Source organism: Triturus cristatus, chromosome 9, assembly GCF_964204655.1.
Source record: "Triturus cristatus chromosome 9, aTriCri1.1, whole genome shotgun sequence".
Lineage (NCBI taxonomy): Eukaryota > Metazoa > Chordata > Amphibia > Caudata > Salamandridae > Triturus > Triturus cristatus.
This window is the reverse complement of record NC_140592.1, coordinates 568,946,961-568,961,668: the sequence shown is the minus strand read 5'-3', so window position 1 is coordinate 568,961,668 and position 14,708 is coordinate 568,946,961. Positions and strand designations below refer to the sequence as shown.

Here is a 14,708-nt window from a genome sequence, read left to right as displayed (position 1 = left end):
AGCGGCACCATCCTCTGACCATCTCAAGCTACTAAAGAGCACGAGAAACACCTACTACAGAAAGATCAGACAATCAAAAGCAGACTTCTTTACTACGCAATTAGACCAAGACAAAAACCGTTTCAAAAAGCATTTCGAACTAATCAAATCGCAATCTAAGGAGGTATCCCACTGCCCCCAAGCTAACCAAGACACACTACCCAATTGTGAGGAATTTGCCTCCTTCTTTACAAAAAAGACAGAAAACATAAAGACGGACTTGAGCAACAGCCTAATTTCCCTTATCGACCCCAACATGAACACTTCATTGCCCTCGCCTGGGACCCCACTCATAGGTCCCGCAAAGTTCGACCTAAAGAACAACGCATCCTGGTCCTCCTTCTTCACCTACAGAGAAGAATCTATTTTAAAAACGCTCACGGCCCTGAATCCCTCCAGTCACTTCACAGATCTTCTTCCCGCAAACCACATAAAAGACTTTATTCCACTGTTGCTGCTTCTCTGGGCCAAGATTATGAACACCTCTCTCCTTCAAGGAATCATCCCAGAAGTCCTTAAAGCAGGGCAAGTATCCCCTATCTTAAAGAAGCCATTGACTGACCCATCGGACTTGAATAACTATCGCCCAATATCCAACAACCCCACCTTGGCCAAACTCTTAGAAAAATGTGTCCACATGCAGCTTGGCAAAAACATAGAGCAATTCAACCTGCTTAACCAATACCAATCCAGCTTCCGTGCTGGGCACAGTACTGAATCAGCCATGACCCACATAATAGATGACGCATTAAAAATCCTTGACCAAAATGATGCCTATTTACTAATCTTGCTGGACCTATCCTCTGTCTTTGACAACGTCAAACACGACACTTTGATAGATCTCCTGACACACGGAATGGATCTATCGGGAGCTGTTCTAAATTGGTTCACCTCATTCCTCCAAAATAGATCACAAAGATTCAAAGTCAATCAGTCCAAGACCGTCCCAGTCACTTTAAGAGTACCACAGTTCGCCTACACTTTTCAACCTATTCATGGAACCACTCCCCAAACTTCTCAGTTCTCTACTTAAAGATCCACTCACTTGAGGACATCAAATCTCTCAATTCAACGCTTCAAAAAATGCAGACCTGGCTGGCCGAAAACCATCTGAAACTAAACACCCTCAAAACTGAATTCCTCTTAATGGCTCCGCCCAACCAATCGACCACCATCCTCGATTGGATGAAACTCCTAACAGCACTCAAAGGTCAACCTCCCATTATCGACTCAGCGAAATCACTGGGAGTGACCCTGGACAGAAACCTAAACATGCGTAAACACATCAGCGCCTCTACAAAAGGAGCACATTTTCAGATGAACACCTTGAGAAAAATGAAATGCTGCTCTGGCACAGCAACAGCCCCAACAATCCTAGTGACCCCCTTCCGGCTTGTGTGTGTGGGGGGGGGGGGGGGCGCACACATATGGAGGCAGTCCAGATATGGTCATATTCTCAGTGACAATTGCTCCCCAGCACACGGGGAGGGGGCATAGACACAGGCGACAGCCCACAGTGTCAGTTGCACAGGTGATGGCCCACAGTCTCCTTTGCATGAGCAAAAGCACCATTAATCCCAGTGACCATCCTCCTGGCACAATGGGGTTTCAGACCCGGGCAATGGTCCCAATGAGATCAGTGCTACTAGACAATGGCCCAAATTTTGACAGCAGCCCTGATGGGGGTTCCCAACTTCTGAAAGAGAATGGACGTCTCTTGCATCACCAATCCCAACTGGATTGGGTGCCTCACACTCTGCTCACCAGAATCCACTCACCAGGATCACCTTTGGACATCTCTCCCTTCAGGCTCTCACCTCTTCCTCCTCTTCATAGGGTACACTTGCCATGGCAGGCAAAAAGCTGGCGCTCCATGAACAGTGCAAGTATTCCTGGGTAATGGCCCTTCACCCAGATGGGGGGGACAGGAAGACGTTTGTCCCCAGTCCTGATTGCAGCAGCTTGAAGTCTTGACAATTTTACCTTTCCTAATGAAACTGAGCTGTTCAACAAAGGATAAGACTGCTCCTGCCAAATATAGACACATAAGTGATTTAGTGTCTGGCCTCTAAAACTTGTGTTGTGGTGTCAGTTCCTTGGAAGTGCACTCTCCTCTGCAGTGCCTTTTGTCAAAGGGACAGTCTGCCACTACAGGAGTGTCTCCAGTTCTGAATGGCCAAGGAAGTAACCAGGGATCACACCTTGTTGTCAGGAGATGTTGAAAGCTCCATAAAGGCTCAAAGGACTAAACCTTTGTCTCTATATGATTCCTTTGTTGTGCCAACCATGTCAGCCCACCCATATTCCTTACAGTGAGACCAGGCCCTACAGACCAGTAACTATTCCTGGCCCAATGAGCCCTTTGATGCGCACAGAGGATGCTCTGTCTGCTCCTTTCCCTTAAGTGTGTGTGTCCCACCCCGACCCTCAGGAATGTACGCTATACGCATCCCCTTTCTGAGGTTTGCAGTCCTCACTTCTCCAGCCTTTCCAGACCCTGGGCATCCAAATTTTAACCCAAAGGCCTCTATGTTATGTACCATCCACAGAGACAAACCTACAAACCAACAAGCACACACAAGTAGCATGTGCTGTCCGGCCTTAATCACACACCATACAGACCGAGGATGAGTTAAGTATACAGCCACAGAGCTTTACACGCATGAGTCAGTAGGCCCCACTCATGGTGACGCATGTAAAAAGACCTATTCACATTACTGATTCTACTATACACAAAAATGGGTATGCTGCTACCACTGTACTCATGTCATTTAACTACAGGTAAGGGAATTAGCCTTCCACCTGTACAAGTGTAGTGCTTGATGCACCCCTCCAAGCCTAAGCAGACTGCATTACTGTGAGGCAGGCCTAGGTCATGGTGTGCACATATGGTCTGTGTTCGCCCATGACAAAAAAATCTATGTAGCTGAGGGACTCAGGGTAGGGGCGAAGGTCCATCGCCATGCAGGAGACTTTTTTGTCCAAACAGTTACAGGTTCTTTTTAATATACAGAGTGGGTTTTTGCTTCTTCAATAGGACCTCACCTCATGATATTTGCTGTATCATTCCACTTTTCAGGAAGTGTTTTCATTGAAATTCTTTAGGGGCTATTTTATACTTCAAAAGTACGCTCAATCATGATGTGTTTCACATTTAGTTGTTTATCTCCTGTGTGGGCCATTCAGCCACCAATCCTTTTGGTGCATTTGTTCCGGTGCTGGCAAAGTCTTTAGGGCAGGCTTTAATCTGCTAAACAACATTTGTGCTTAAATGCAGTGAAACAACATTTGAGAATGCTTGTGCTTATAGGCATTGACACATAAAAAGGCCAGACCTTTTGGCTTTGCCAATGCTTCTTTAATTTACTGTGTTGCTGAGCTGTCAATCCAGTAATACAGTTGAACAGGGATTGTGATAAACAGCAAGAGACTGTGCTTTAAATGAATACACATTGCTCGCTTGACATTTTCAGCTGCTTTTTCATTTTTAATATCAGCCACTATGCCTTGCATTTCATTGCCCCTGAAAAAACTCTTTAAGCATGAAAATAAAGTAAGAAATGAGGCATGAATAAAAATTTGATGGATGTACTGATTTTAAATGGAGCATTAATTGGGCATTTTTATCGTTGAGAGTCATTAAAGGAAGTAATGCTAAATTCCTAAGTGCCACCTTTTTAGATCGAGCCCTGGCAGCACATGCACTGCTCTGCGAGGAATGCTGTATTGAGGTAGGGACTTGCAGCTCCTCCCACATTTTTCATTGGCTTGTGTCATTGCCCACTGTAAACTCTGGCTGTTCATTGGTCAAAAGGCTTAGTAGTCCCTCCTTAGTTCTGCCTTGTCACGTTTTGTAACCTCCCATGTCGACACCCCCCGTTACGTGTGTTGTTGCTCAGTAGGCTTTAATTACAGCCTCCGAGCACTATTTTATCAAATAGCTTTGTCCTGCCTGCTTTTGCAAGCAGGACACACTCTCTCGTAACACTTTTTAAAATTTTTATAGCACACATTTGCTATGCAATAGAACTTGCATTTGCAAGATTTTCAGCTATTGGCATTGTAAATGACAATGCCTTATATTCATCTGTTTTAAAACAACACATGAATAAAAGGCATTGTCATTTACAATGCCAATTGCTCAAACTCTCATAAGTGCGAGACCTATTGCATTGCAAATGCTTGTTGTAGAGAAGTTATGTGGTAACTTGTTGCTGACTTGTCAGCTAGTCAGCTTACCTGCTTAGCTATCTAGTGTCATTTCTCTCACATTCCTCCACGCTCCCACCAATGTTACATACTCCTAATGTTAACCTGCTTCTGTCATTTATTGAGGCAAAAACTTCTTCCCTCTCCAAATCTCCACACTTTTAAAGGTAAGTATGTGCCCAAAACTAACCACCAGTGTGTGCCTTTTGCCCCACCTCAAGCTTTAACATTGGAGATGTGTATTTGGAGCTCTATCCATGGCTCTTTACTCACCTAAAAGCACACTCCACTCTGTTTGAGTGGTGACTAATGGCGGCATGAGCTACAGCAAATACAACACCAAATTACCACAATCTGAGGTAACTTGGTGCACACGGACATTGTGAGGAGCTTGGAGTATGTGGACAGTGTGATGAGCAATGACCTGCAAATCCACCACTGGGCATCCCTTGGCTTCTGTTCTGACTCCACCTTGGGCGCCATGCTCCATGCCAGTTCCCAGACCATTGATGCCAATGCAGACTCCATCGACATTGGAGGACGAGTTGCACATTGTGCTAACTCTGAGTAAGCACTGAGATGACACAGATAGAGGCTGCACTCGATTTCCATGACGATGCGCCCTACCCCACTTGACTTACCACCGCCACAAGGAAGAACACAAACGTTGCCTTCCTTATTTGGTACAGGTTCAGACAATTATTATGATACCGGTGACGAGATAAGGCAGCCTTACAATGAGGAAAATTGGTATGATGACCTTGAAGATGCCAGTGGCCTTGACACTTCCCCTGAGTCTGGATATCTCTCGCTCCCAGACCCTGCCACTGTGGAGGGTGCATCTTAGGCAATAGTCCTAGGAAGGGCAGCCAAAGTTCTGGTCCTCCAGCTTTCCATCTTAGAGGTCAAAATCAATGACTTGATGGAAATGGTCCAGCTTTTAAAAAGTGAGCCCCTCTTGCCTTTCAATGAAGCACTTACAAATACCCTCTTAGGGACTTTCCTCTGGCCTCCCTTTCAGTCAACAAATTGTGAGATGCAACTTCCCTGCCCAGGGTGACCCTGCATGTTCGTCCCCACATCCCTCCCCTTAAAGCTTGTTTCCTCTCTCTCCTCTTGCCATGCCACAGTAGTGCAGATGTCCACAAGCCGGACAAACCTAAATAACTTTTTGGCTTCTCCTTCTGGTAGGGAGCCCAATTGAGTGAAGATCTTTGATAAGAGGATATTTTCTTCCACCAGCACAGCCTTCAGGTCCGTAAATGCCAGTTGCCTGCTGGACCGCTATGCCCCCACTGCTTGGGATTCAATGGCTCATGTCCTCTCAGGTGTCACCATTCACCTCCACACCTGGCTGCGGTCAACTGTTTTTTCAGGCAATATCCAATCATCCCTTATGGACATGTCCTTTGGCGCGACTCGCCTGTTAGAGGACGTGGCAGATTCCACTCTGGAGCAGGTTCAAGGAGAGTATGACCACAACACACTCCATTGGCTCAACTGCACCTCCATGCCAGCCACATCAGCCCTACCGTTCCCTTTATCACTTTCGCAGAGGTACCCCTTACTGTCCACAAATTCAGCCTCAGCAAGGTACCCAGCAATTTTGCAGCTTAGGCAGCGGAGTCCACCGCCCCTGTAGTGCGGGTCAGCAAGCCATTTAGTTCACTGCCCCACCCCCTTATCCCGCCAAACCCTCCACACCCCCACCTGTGAAACACCTTTAGCTTGCCCTTAGTGGAACACAGCTATTTGGTTGGAGGCAGGATCCAGCGATTCTGGCCGTGTGGGCAGATCATAACATTGGACATGAGAGTCCTGCAGATACATTGCCACTTTGCCGCATCTTCCACTTTCCCCTGAGCAACTGATGGTGGACCATCTATCAGTGTTACGGAATGAAGTACAAACCCTTTTAGCCAATGGGTTATTGAGAGTGTGCCTGCGGTAGAAGTAATTTGTGGTTGTTATTCCCACAATTTTCTGGTGCCAAAAAAAGTAGGAGGTCTTTGTCCTATTTTAGACCTGCGCTCTCTCAATGCCTTCCTCCAGAAGGAAAAATTCAAGATGCTCATACAACCCCAACGCTTGGCAGCCCTTGACTCTGGGAATGGATTGCGGCATTAGACCTGCAGGACACCTGTTTACCTATACCCTTCCTGCAGCCCCATCGACGCTACTTGCGGCTCTTGGTGAGACAGTGGCATTTTCACTTCATGGGGCTTGCCTTTGGTCTCAACAGCGCAGCTCGGGCATCCACAAAAGTGATGGCGGTGGTAGCAGCACACCTTCGGAGGTCGGGGGTACCAATCGTCCCCTATCTCAGCCGGAGAAGTGCTCACCCCAGGCAGTCATCTACCACCTCCAGCTCAGGCTATGGTAAACCTTGTGTCATCTTTGGGGTTCACTATCACTGCGCAGAAGTCATACGTGACTCCTTCTCTGACACTCCCCTTGACTCCTCAGATGCTGCCCTTCATCAGAGCCTTCTGGACACAGTTCGGTTGCATGCCTTTCCCCGTAAAGGAGAGTCTAGGGCATTCAGGCTATGATCTGGATCTTTCAGCCTCTGTCCTAGATTTCAGTGAGGTCAACCCTGAGGCTGCTGGGATTGATGGCCCTCTGCATCCTGCTAGTCAAGCAGACCATGTGGCAGTATCAGGCTCCGCAGTGGTATCTGAAGTCTCATGGAGCTCAACATCAAGACTGCAAAAAAAACACAGTGGTGGCTAGTGGGCCATGACTGGGTCAGCAGTTCCCTACCCCACCTACAGTTGACACTGGTGATGGATGCATCCCGCCTGGGTTGAGATGGCAGTCTGAGAGGTAGAGATCAGAGGCCCCTAGTCTCTGCCGGAGGCCTCACTCCATAACTTCCTGGAGCCATCCGCTTGGCATTGAAAGCCTTCCTTCCAGCCATCAAAGGGAGGCTGGTACAGGTGCTTATGGATAACCACTGCCATGTGGTATGCAACAAGCAGGGCAGTGTTGCGTCCAGAACCCTGTGCCTTGTGGCACTATGCCTCTGGACATGAGTGGACAATCAAGGGATTTTCCTGGTGTTGAGCCACCTGGCTGGATCTTTAAATGCCATGGCAGACAAGCTCAGCAGTCGACACCTGGCGGATCATGAGTGGCAGTTGCACCCTGAGGTGGAGCAAGAACTCTTCCGCAGACGGGAAGAACCTTAGATCAATCTTCTCACCATCGCTCAGAACGTGCAATGTCTGCAATTCTGCACTTTAGTGTTTCCACAGCGTAACCTGCTAAGAGATGCTTTCAGTCTAGAGTGGAGCTCAGGACTCCTGTATGCCTTCCTACCAATACGTCTTCTCCCCCGAGTTCTGAAGATAATCCGGCCCAACTGTGCCCAAGTCATCCTAGTGCACCATGCCAGGGTACAGAGAATTTGATATCCTGATGTCCTGGGCTTGGGCATCTGTTCTCTGATCATGCTGCCACTCTGGAAGGACCTGCTGTCTCAGCACCCAGTCCTTTGCAATCTTAACCTTCATGCAACGAGATGGAAAAGCAACAGCTTAATACCTTCGACCTCTCCATGGGTGGTTGATGTCATCTTGGCAGCCAGGCATTCCCCTCCAGGCCAAGTTATCTGACGTTCTATCTGTTTTGTCTTTCGCCCAGCAAGGCTTTGCTTTGGGCACAGCTAAAGCTATCTTTCGTCTCGTACGCCCTTTTTATGGTTGCTGCACCAGCCCGCATTGTTTAATTCACCGTTTGTGATGCATTTTTTTACACACTTGTTTCCTCCCTCTCCTTTCATCATGCTACTGTGGGATCTTAATTTCATCCTCAGATATTTGATGTTTACTCCGTTTGAGCTGCCTCACAGCTTCTCTTTGCAGTTTCTTAACCTCAAGGCACTGTTCCTCGTTGTCAGAACTTCAGCGAGTGAGCGAGCTGTAGGCTCTTTGTGTTAATCTACCATATACTACCTTCTTCCCGCACAAACTGGTTCTGCGGATCAGAACATGCTTAACATGCTTCTTACCTAAAGTTGTGACACCTTTCCACATCGACCAAACCATCACCCTGCCGGCTTTCTAAGGTTTTTCACCCCTCTAAAAAAACGAAAAGACGCCATTGATTGGACCCAAATTAGCACTGAGTTTTTACATTGGTCATACCGAAGAATACCGGGTAGATGAACAGCTTTGTGTGGTTCACTGGAGTGAAAAAACGCAAGAACATGCAGAAAAAAAACATCTCCCATTGGATCATACTCTGCATCAAGCTCTGCAATGCACTGGCTAAAAAGCAGCCTTCAGAAGATCTGCTAGCTCATTCCACCAGGGCCAAACCTGGTACTACTGTGTTGGCATGTGGAGTTCCTGTTCTGGACATCTGCCAGGCGGCTACGTGGCTGTCGCTCCATACATTCACAAAACACTACTATCAGGAGAGCCAGGCTCACTGAGAATGGCATTTTGAGAGGTCTTTCCTACAACCAATTTACAGCTCTACTCCTAATCGGAACTGCTCTGGTATCTATTCAAAATGTGAGGAATCTGAGGTTAGAAGTTCCTTATCAGAAGAAGTTGGTAACATTATTTCTGGTAAAGATTCTACCTAACTGCAGATTCTTCACCAACCCTTCCCTTGTCCCTATTCTTTGAATTGGGCATATCCGAAGTCTAGGAATCTGCGCACTGTTCAAAGACAGTTACTGCTGGGACTCTGCATCTGGGGGAGCAGACAGTCTCAAACACAACTGATGTCAGTGTGTAGGAGTTGCACCTATATGGGCCCTGAACGTCATTTCTGAAGCAGAACATTGCCAGGGTGGAGCCGCTGGTGCCACCTACCGGCATGCAGACAGTACTGCTGAAAAGGTTTCTCAATCCAGACTGACGACTGGTGACTATTTAAAAGGTGAGGAATCTGCACTTGTTCATTATGTGAGGAAATCTGTGTGTAAGTTTGCAGATCACAGATTAGAATTTCAGCAGAACTAAATCTATCTTTCAGCCTCAGTAGAGGGAGTTGGGTTCAAACAATGCTGCTTTATAGTGACTTTGAGCTAAGAGACATCAGAAAAAAGTATTGTATAAAGAACAAGCTGTTAGTTTCTTTCTTTTTTATTTCATCAAATTGTATTACTTTTTTGTTTTTTAAACAGGAGCACATTAGTAGTTCTGTAACAGGGTTTGCATCGCTACAGCAAATTGCTTTTTGTCTATACAATTCTGTACATACCCTACCTGTCTTCATAATCCAGAAAGAAAGGAAAATAAAAGGAGCATGAGAGCTAAGGGGTGAAAGAAGAGATAGAAGATAGGCACACGAGAATTACAGTGCTGAACAAGCTGTACGTTTCATTATATAATTTTCATTCTTAAAGTTTGTGAGCTTTCAAGGCCTAGAATGCAAAACTGTGTATTTCCACCAGGGGGAACCAACAACTTCTCAAACTAGCTCTTCTTTTTTCCCCATTTCTTGTTTACAGTTGCAATTTATCTTGGAATCAAAAGGAAACAGAACCCCGGATGCTCAGATTTACCTGGAATGTGAAAGTGACCAGCACCCAAGACCCCAAGGACATGATGGCGGCCATCCGCCTTGCCACAGACTCCGCCAACTGCCGTTGCCGCCAGACAGAGCCCTTCCTGCTCTCCTGCACGACAGGCAAGGGCGATGGCAACAGCGAACATTTCTCGCAGTTTGAGGTGGAGGTGTGCCGCCTGCAGCGGTTGGGTGTCAATGGGGTGCTGTTCAGGCGGGTGTCAGGGACTGCACTGGCTTTCAGGAACATGGTGACCAAAATTTCCAATGAACTGCAGCTTTAAGATAGAAGCAGTGCATCTTGGGAGCCGATGCACTGGGATTCCGCAGGGACCTAATCTTACTCTATTACACTTATTTTGTGTGTTGTGTCCATTTTTAATTCTCACAACCAAAATGCTGCTGTTTTTATTTTCTTTTAAGTTTTTATTTTTTTGGGAGGGCCGGGGAGGGGGGGGGGGGGGGGGCATTAAGAGACAGTGTCGCCTTTCCAGTCCTGACTTAGCGGCTTAGGTAAAAAATAACAAAAAAAGACATTTTAGAAAACTTTATTAAAGTGATTAGTTTAAGTGATAATAAGTCCCCTTTTGATCCAGTAAATGGTTTGTTGCACCCCATTTTTCATGTTACGGTCAGTAAAGTTAAAGCTGTCATCTGTTGATGTGCAGCTTCAGCAGCCGCGTGAAGAACACATCCTGTCTGCCGTGGGGGGAGGGTCTCCATTAGTAGGTAAGGAAGCAGAATAAAATATGAGGGGGTCGCAATGAGATGTTGGGCATTTATTTATTGTTTGGGTGCGTAGACCAAGGAATTAAGAGGAAACTGTTGCAAGTTGGGAGAGAACGCAGGCAGTCTGAAGTGGTCCTTCAACAGGTATTTTCACTGTTCATTTATGGCCTTGATTATTCTGAAGTTTGCTACTTTTTTGGTCAAAGGGTCTTGTAGATCTGAAACCGGATGCTTCCGTAAATACACAAGAGTGAATTTTAGGGAAAACAATAAGTAAAAAGTGCTGGAGTAACCTGAGGAAACAGAAGGCAGTTTAGTTTACAGTACCTTGTATTGTGCATTACCACTACCTTGGGACCCCCTGTGGAGATCAATGAAAGGGTCAATAAGGCTGATGCTTAATATGCAGTATGCCATGGAGAGATAGAAATATTTCATTGTTCCTTCCAAGCGCATAGAAGAAAATTCCACAGGGAACTGAGGTTAAGGGTGCCTCAATAGGTGGTTCTCGTTCACTGTGCAGATGTTGCTTTTATGGGCCTTTATGTGATGGTTGGAGTGTCTTAAGAATCTAGTTGTACAAGTGCAAATCAAAAGAGCTCCAGATCACTGTGTTCCTCTCCTACAGACTGATATCCATTGAGGGTATACAACCGTCACAGAGCCTTCTTTGTGGCTGAGGTGGCTGCACTGGATGGATCTGTGTTGCCACAATGTGATTCCTGAACTCCCATGTCATGCTACAGAGTGAGAAGAGACACTTTGGCAAAGCACTGAATGGTGAAGAGTGTATCCTGCCCAGGAAGTGCAGAGCACTTTGGTATTCAGATTACCCCGTGAAGATGTATGTTTTTTGAATGATAAACACACCAAAATTATTTATTCTGGAATAGTAATTTATTGTTATTAATATGTCAGGGCATCCATGTTCTCTGAGGCTACACCACCTACACTGCATAGTCAGGCAAGCAACCAGCTATTTTACAACTGTTAGCTTGTCCTTGTGATATCAGCAATCCTGCAGTGCTTACCAGATGGAAAAAGTATGGTAAGCCACCTCACCGGAAAGAAAGAGCAGATCTGCCTTATTTTAGGAAGAGTGTTTTACTCACTTGATATTTCATCAGACTTTTCTGTGCCTAATTATGCCTGTGAAGTCTCTGTCCCAAAAGTCTTATTCCCAGTGTGAGATTCCACCTTATTTGAATCCTCAACTTAGAAGGGTCTTCCAAATGCCTTTAAAGAACCTTTGTAATTTCTAAAATCCCTTACCGAATCACCAGTACCTGATAAAATCCCGTACCAGTTTTCCAATTTCTGTCCATGTGATCCCTGGCATGAGACCTGCAGATGCGGTCTAGGGGTCGTCGTTAGGTTTGGAATTAAGAGCCTGATGCAATAATTCAAACTTTTGATTATAGTAAGTACTTTTATATCCATCTGCCTGACATCCCTAAACTACCAGCATCATTAGGATAAATCATTTACAAAAACATGTGAGGTAGCTCTGGCATTGCCAACTTGTTACAGTTCCTCCATGAAATCATGGATTCATGCGTGGACATTAATATAGACACTTGAACACCTAGTTTTAACTGATCTTTATCAGGATGTCATTAACAAGAAATTTTAAATGAGAAGAGATTCTCTGCAGAATGGAAAGGTAGATGTATTCCCAATGGAAATGCAGGCATTTGGTTGACTTTAAAAATATATATTAAATTGCTTCAAGGAAAGTGTTCATGGTATGGTTAATGGAGTTCTAGCAACATACACGTGTTACGGGAAACATTCAAGAAAAAACATTTGCATATGCACAATGCTTGACGTTTCTTTCTGGTGAAGTGGAATACATTGAAACTCCTGCTGTCTTATACTTGCTGTATAAATGCTGCATCTCTGAGCCACTTAACATGACATTAGGTTTTAGAGACGTCTCCCAGAATGATATGCAAGCAGCACTATAAGGAGCATGGTGACCTCATGAATTGCTTGTGTGAATGTGCAAAGTGGATTTTTTTCAAGTAATACTGAGCTATTTATGAATAAGGTGTCTGCCCCTCTGTACATGCCACCCCTTTCTGCAGCATTGTTTAAAAAAAAGTGCAAGGGAATTAAGTTTGCCCCTTAAATGTGAATCTCTTGATCAGTCTTCTAGTAAGCCTCATTTGGGACCTTTTGGCACAGTATGTGTGTTTCCAATTAGCTTTCTGTTTGCACATCGGTTTATGTTACTTTCAGTCCTATAAGCCTGCAGGCTTCCTTCAGTAGCCATCCAGTTTCTTTCCTGGGGTTCCTTTAGCCAATACCTATGAAGCTGCACTTATTCTATCTACTCTTCCTTGTGCACACCCATACAGGACTACTGCTTCACCTCTGCCCTTCAGTAGAGAGCCAAGATCTAGCAAAGCACACCTAGTATTAGATAATAATCCTCACATGAGTGTAATTGATTAGAAATGGGACCTTGCACACCAAAAGGGAGAGAGCAGAGTGCTGCTGTAGACCAAGAGCTCACATAACGGTAGAGAGAGTAAAGATTTCACCTGGGAAGTGACCAGGAATACTCTCAATGGCAGATGAGTCACCAAGTCTTCCATAGAAAGGGAGAGGTGAGGACTTCCGGAGGGAAACAAGAGGCCATGGAAGACCTGGGAGTTCGCAATAAAAAAGTGGAGATGTGAAGCCTTTCAGAGAAAGTCTTGTTGAGTTCTCCATATATTGAAACAGTTGTTTATCGAGAGATTGAGATATAGTCTCCTAAAGATCAGGGCTCCTCAGACGTCTGAGAGTACTCCTCTAGAAGGAGAGAGAAGATCATTCATCTGAAGTGCAGGAGAAATTATGAATCTTACTGATTTGGAGAAGAGACTCTTAGGAGGGAGAAAGCACCGACTCCTTGAAGAAAAGAGGCAGAGGACTTCTAATGGAAAAATACGGAGTACTCAACAAGATAGAAACAAGAACTGGAGGAAAGACCAGGCCTCTTCTTAAAAATGAAGAAATTATGGGTCATCCAGTGATTAGATATCATGATGTCACCTTCAAATAAAGGGCATAATAAGAATGACTCCTCAGAGAGATAAAGACTTTTATAAAGGAGAGACAAAGGCGAGGCAAAGAATTACAAGAGGCACCATACAAGAGGGAAGCTGAGACAGATTCTCCAGATGGACTGCAGAGAAGAAGCTTTCTAATGTAATACTTAACTATGATTTGCTGCTGAAGACCCTCTTAAAATGTTAGTGGAGACCAGAATGCCTTAGAAGGAAAGTGGGTAAACAGGCTCCTTCCCTTTAAAGGACTCTACCATATAAAGATAAATGGAGACGGTCCAGTTAGGGAGGCTTGGGATTATATAAGATGCAAGCAGAGTAAGGAGAAGGGTAACCCTTGTCTTTCATCTTACTCCAGTGGCAGTCAACACACCTGTAATTCACAACTTGTTTAGAGAGAGAGAGAGAGAGCCTGATTACCTATGTGCTTGTTAACACCATGAAATATGTACCTCTCTCTTGAAGTGGAGGCTTCCTACAGACGTTTTGCACCTCTGGTCCCTTCTGAAGTTAACAGTTCAAGATATTAGGATTTGATGGTGAAAATTGCTGCTTTCTGGTGGTGATGGAACATGACAGGGTTTTTATAATTTCTCCACTAGGAGATTTTGAACAAATACAGACTCCTGTCCCCTGTAATTATGTCAACGATGTATCCATTAAACCTTGGAAATCCTGCAATATCCCAGTCTGTTTCTTGTGTGCAGTCTTGGTGGTCTTATAAGAAGTGTGGTGTATGAGAAGGAGTGAACAGACCAAAGAGCTTTTTTATAAGAGGCTTGAGGGTGAATGATATCTCCTGATTTGAGGGCTGAATTGCTGGATTTGGCCGAATTGCTGGCAACTTGGGTCTAATATTTCTGGAATGTCTAACATGCAATAAAAGAAAAATAACTCAAATGCTGTCAAGATCCACCTGAATGTATAGGATCCCAAACTAAACGAAATGGATGCCCATAACAAATGGTGAGCAGAAAAAGCCTGTCTTTAGTCGCCCCGTATATCAATATTATATTGTAATCTCCCCTCTGACTACAAGCAAAACATCCACCCATGGTTTCGCTAATCTTATGTATAATAGCATGGGTTATTAGTTGGGAAGGATGAGAGTCCTTCCCAAGAAAGACGTACAAAATATTGTTAGGTCCAACA

General features: G+C 45.0%; 1 protein-coding gene across 2 annotated transcripts in view; it reads left to right on the top strand.

The window, feature by feature from the left end:
* The window catches only part of MARK4 (microtubule affinity regulating kinase 4), a 672,098-nt gene extending 657,861 nt beyond the window's left edge, over positions 1 to 14,237 (top strand). For both annotated transcript variants that reach the window (XM_085625587.1, XM_085625588.1), the window contains one exon: positions 9,716 to 14,237. In XM_085625587.1, the coding sequence (XP_085481713.1) occupies positions 9,716 to 10,055 (340 nt within the window). In that variant the 3' untranslated portion in view covers positions 10,056 to 14,237. The remainder of the gene's footprint in view (positions 1 to 9,715) is intronic.
* The last annotated feature ends 471 nt before the right edge of the window (positions 14,238 to 14,708 follow it).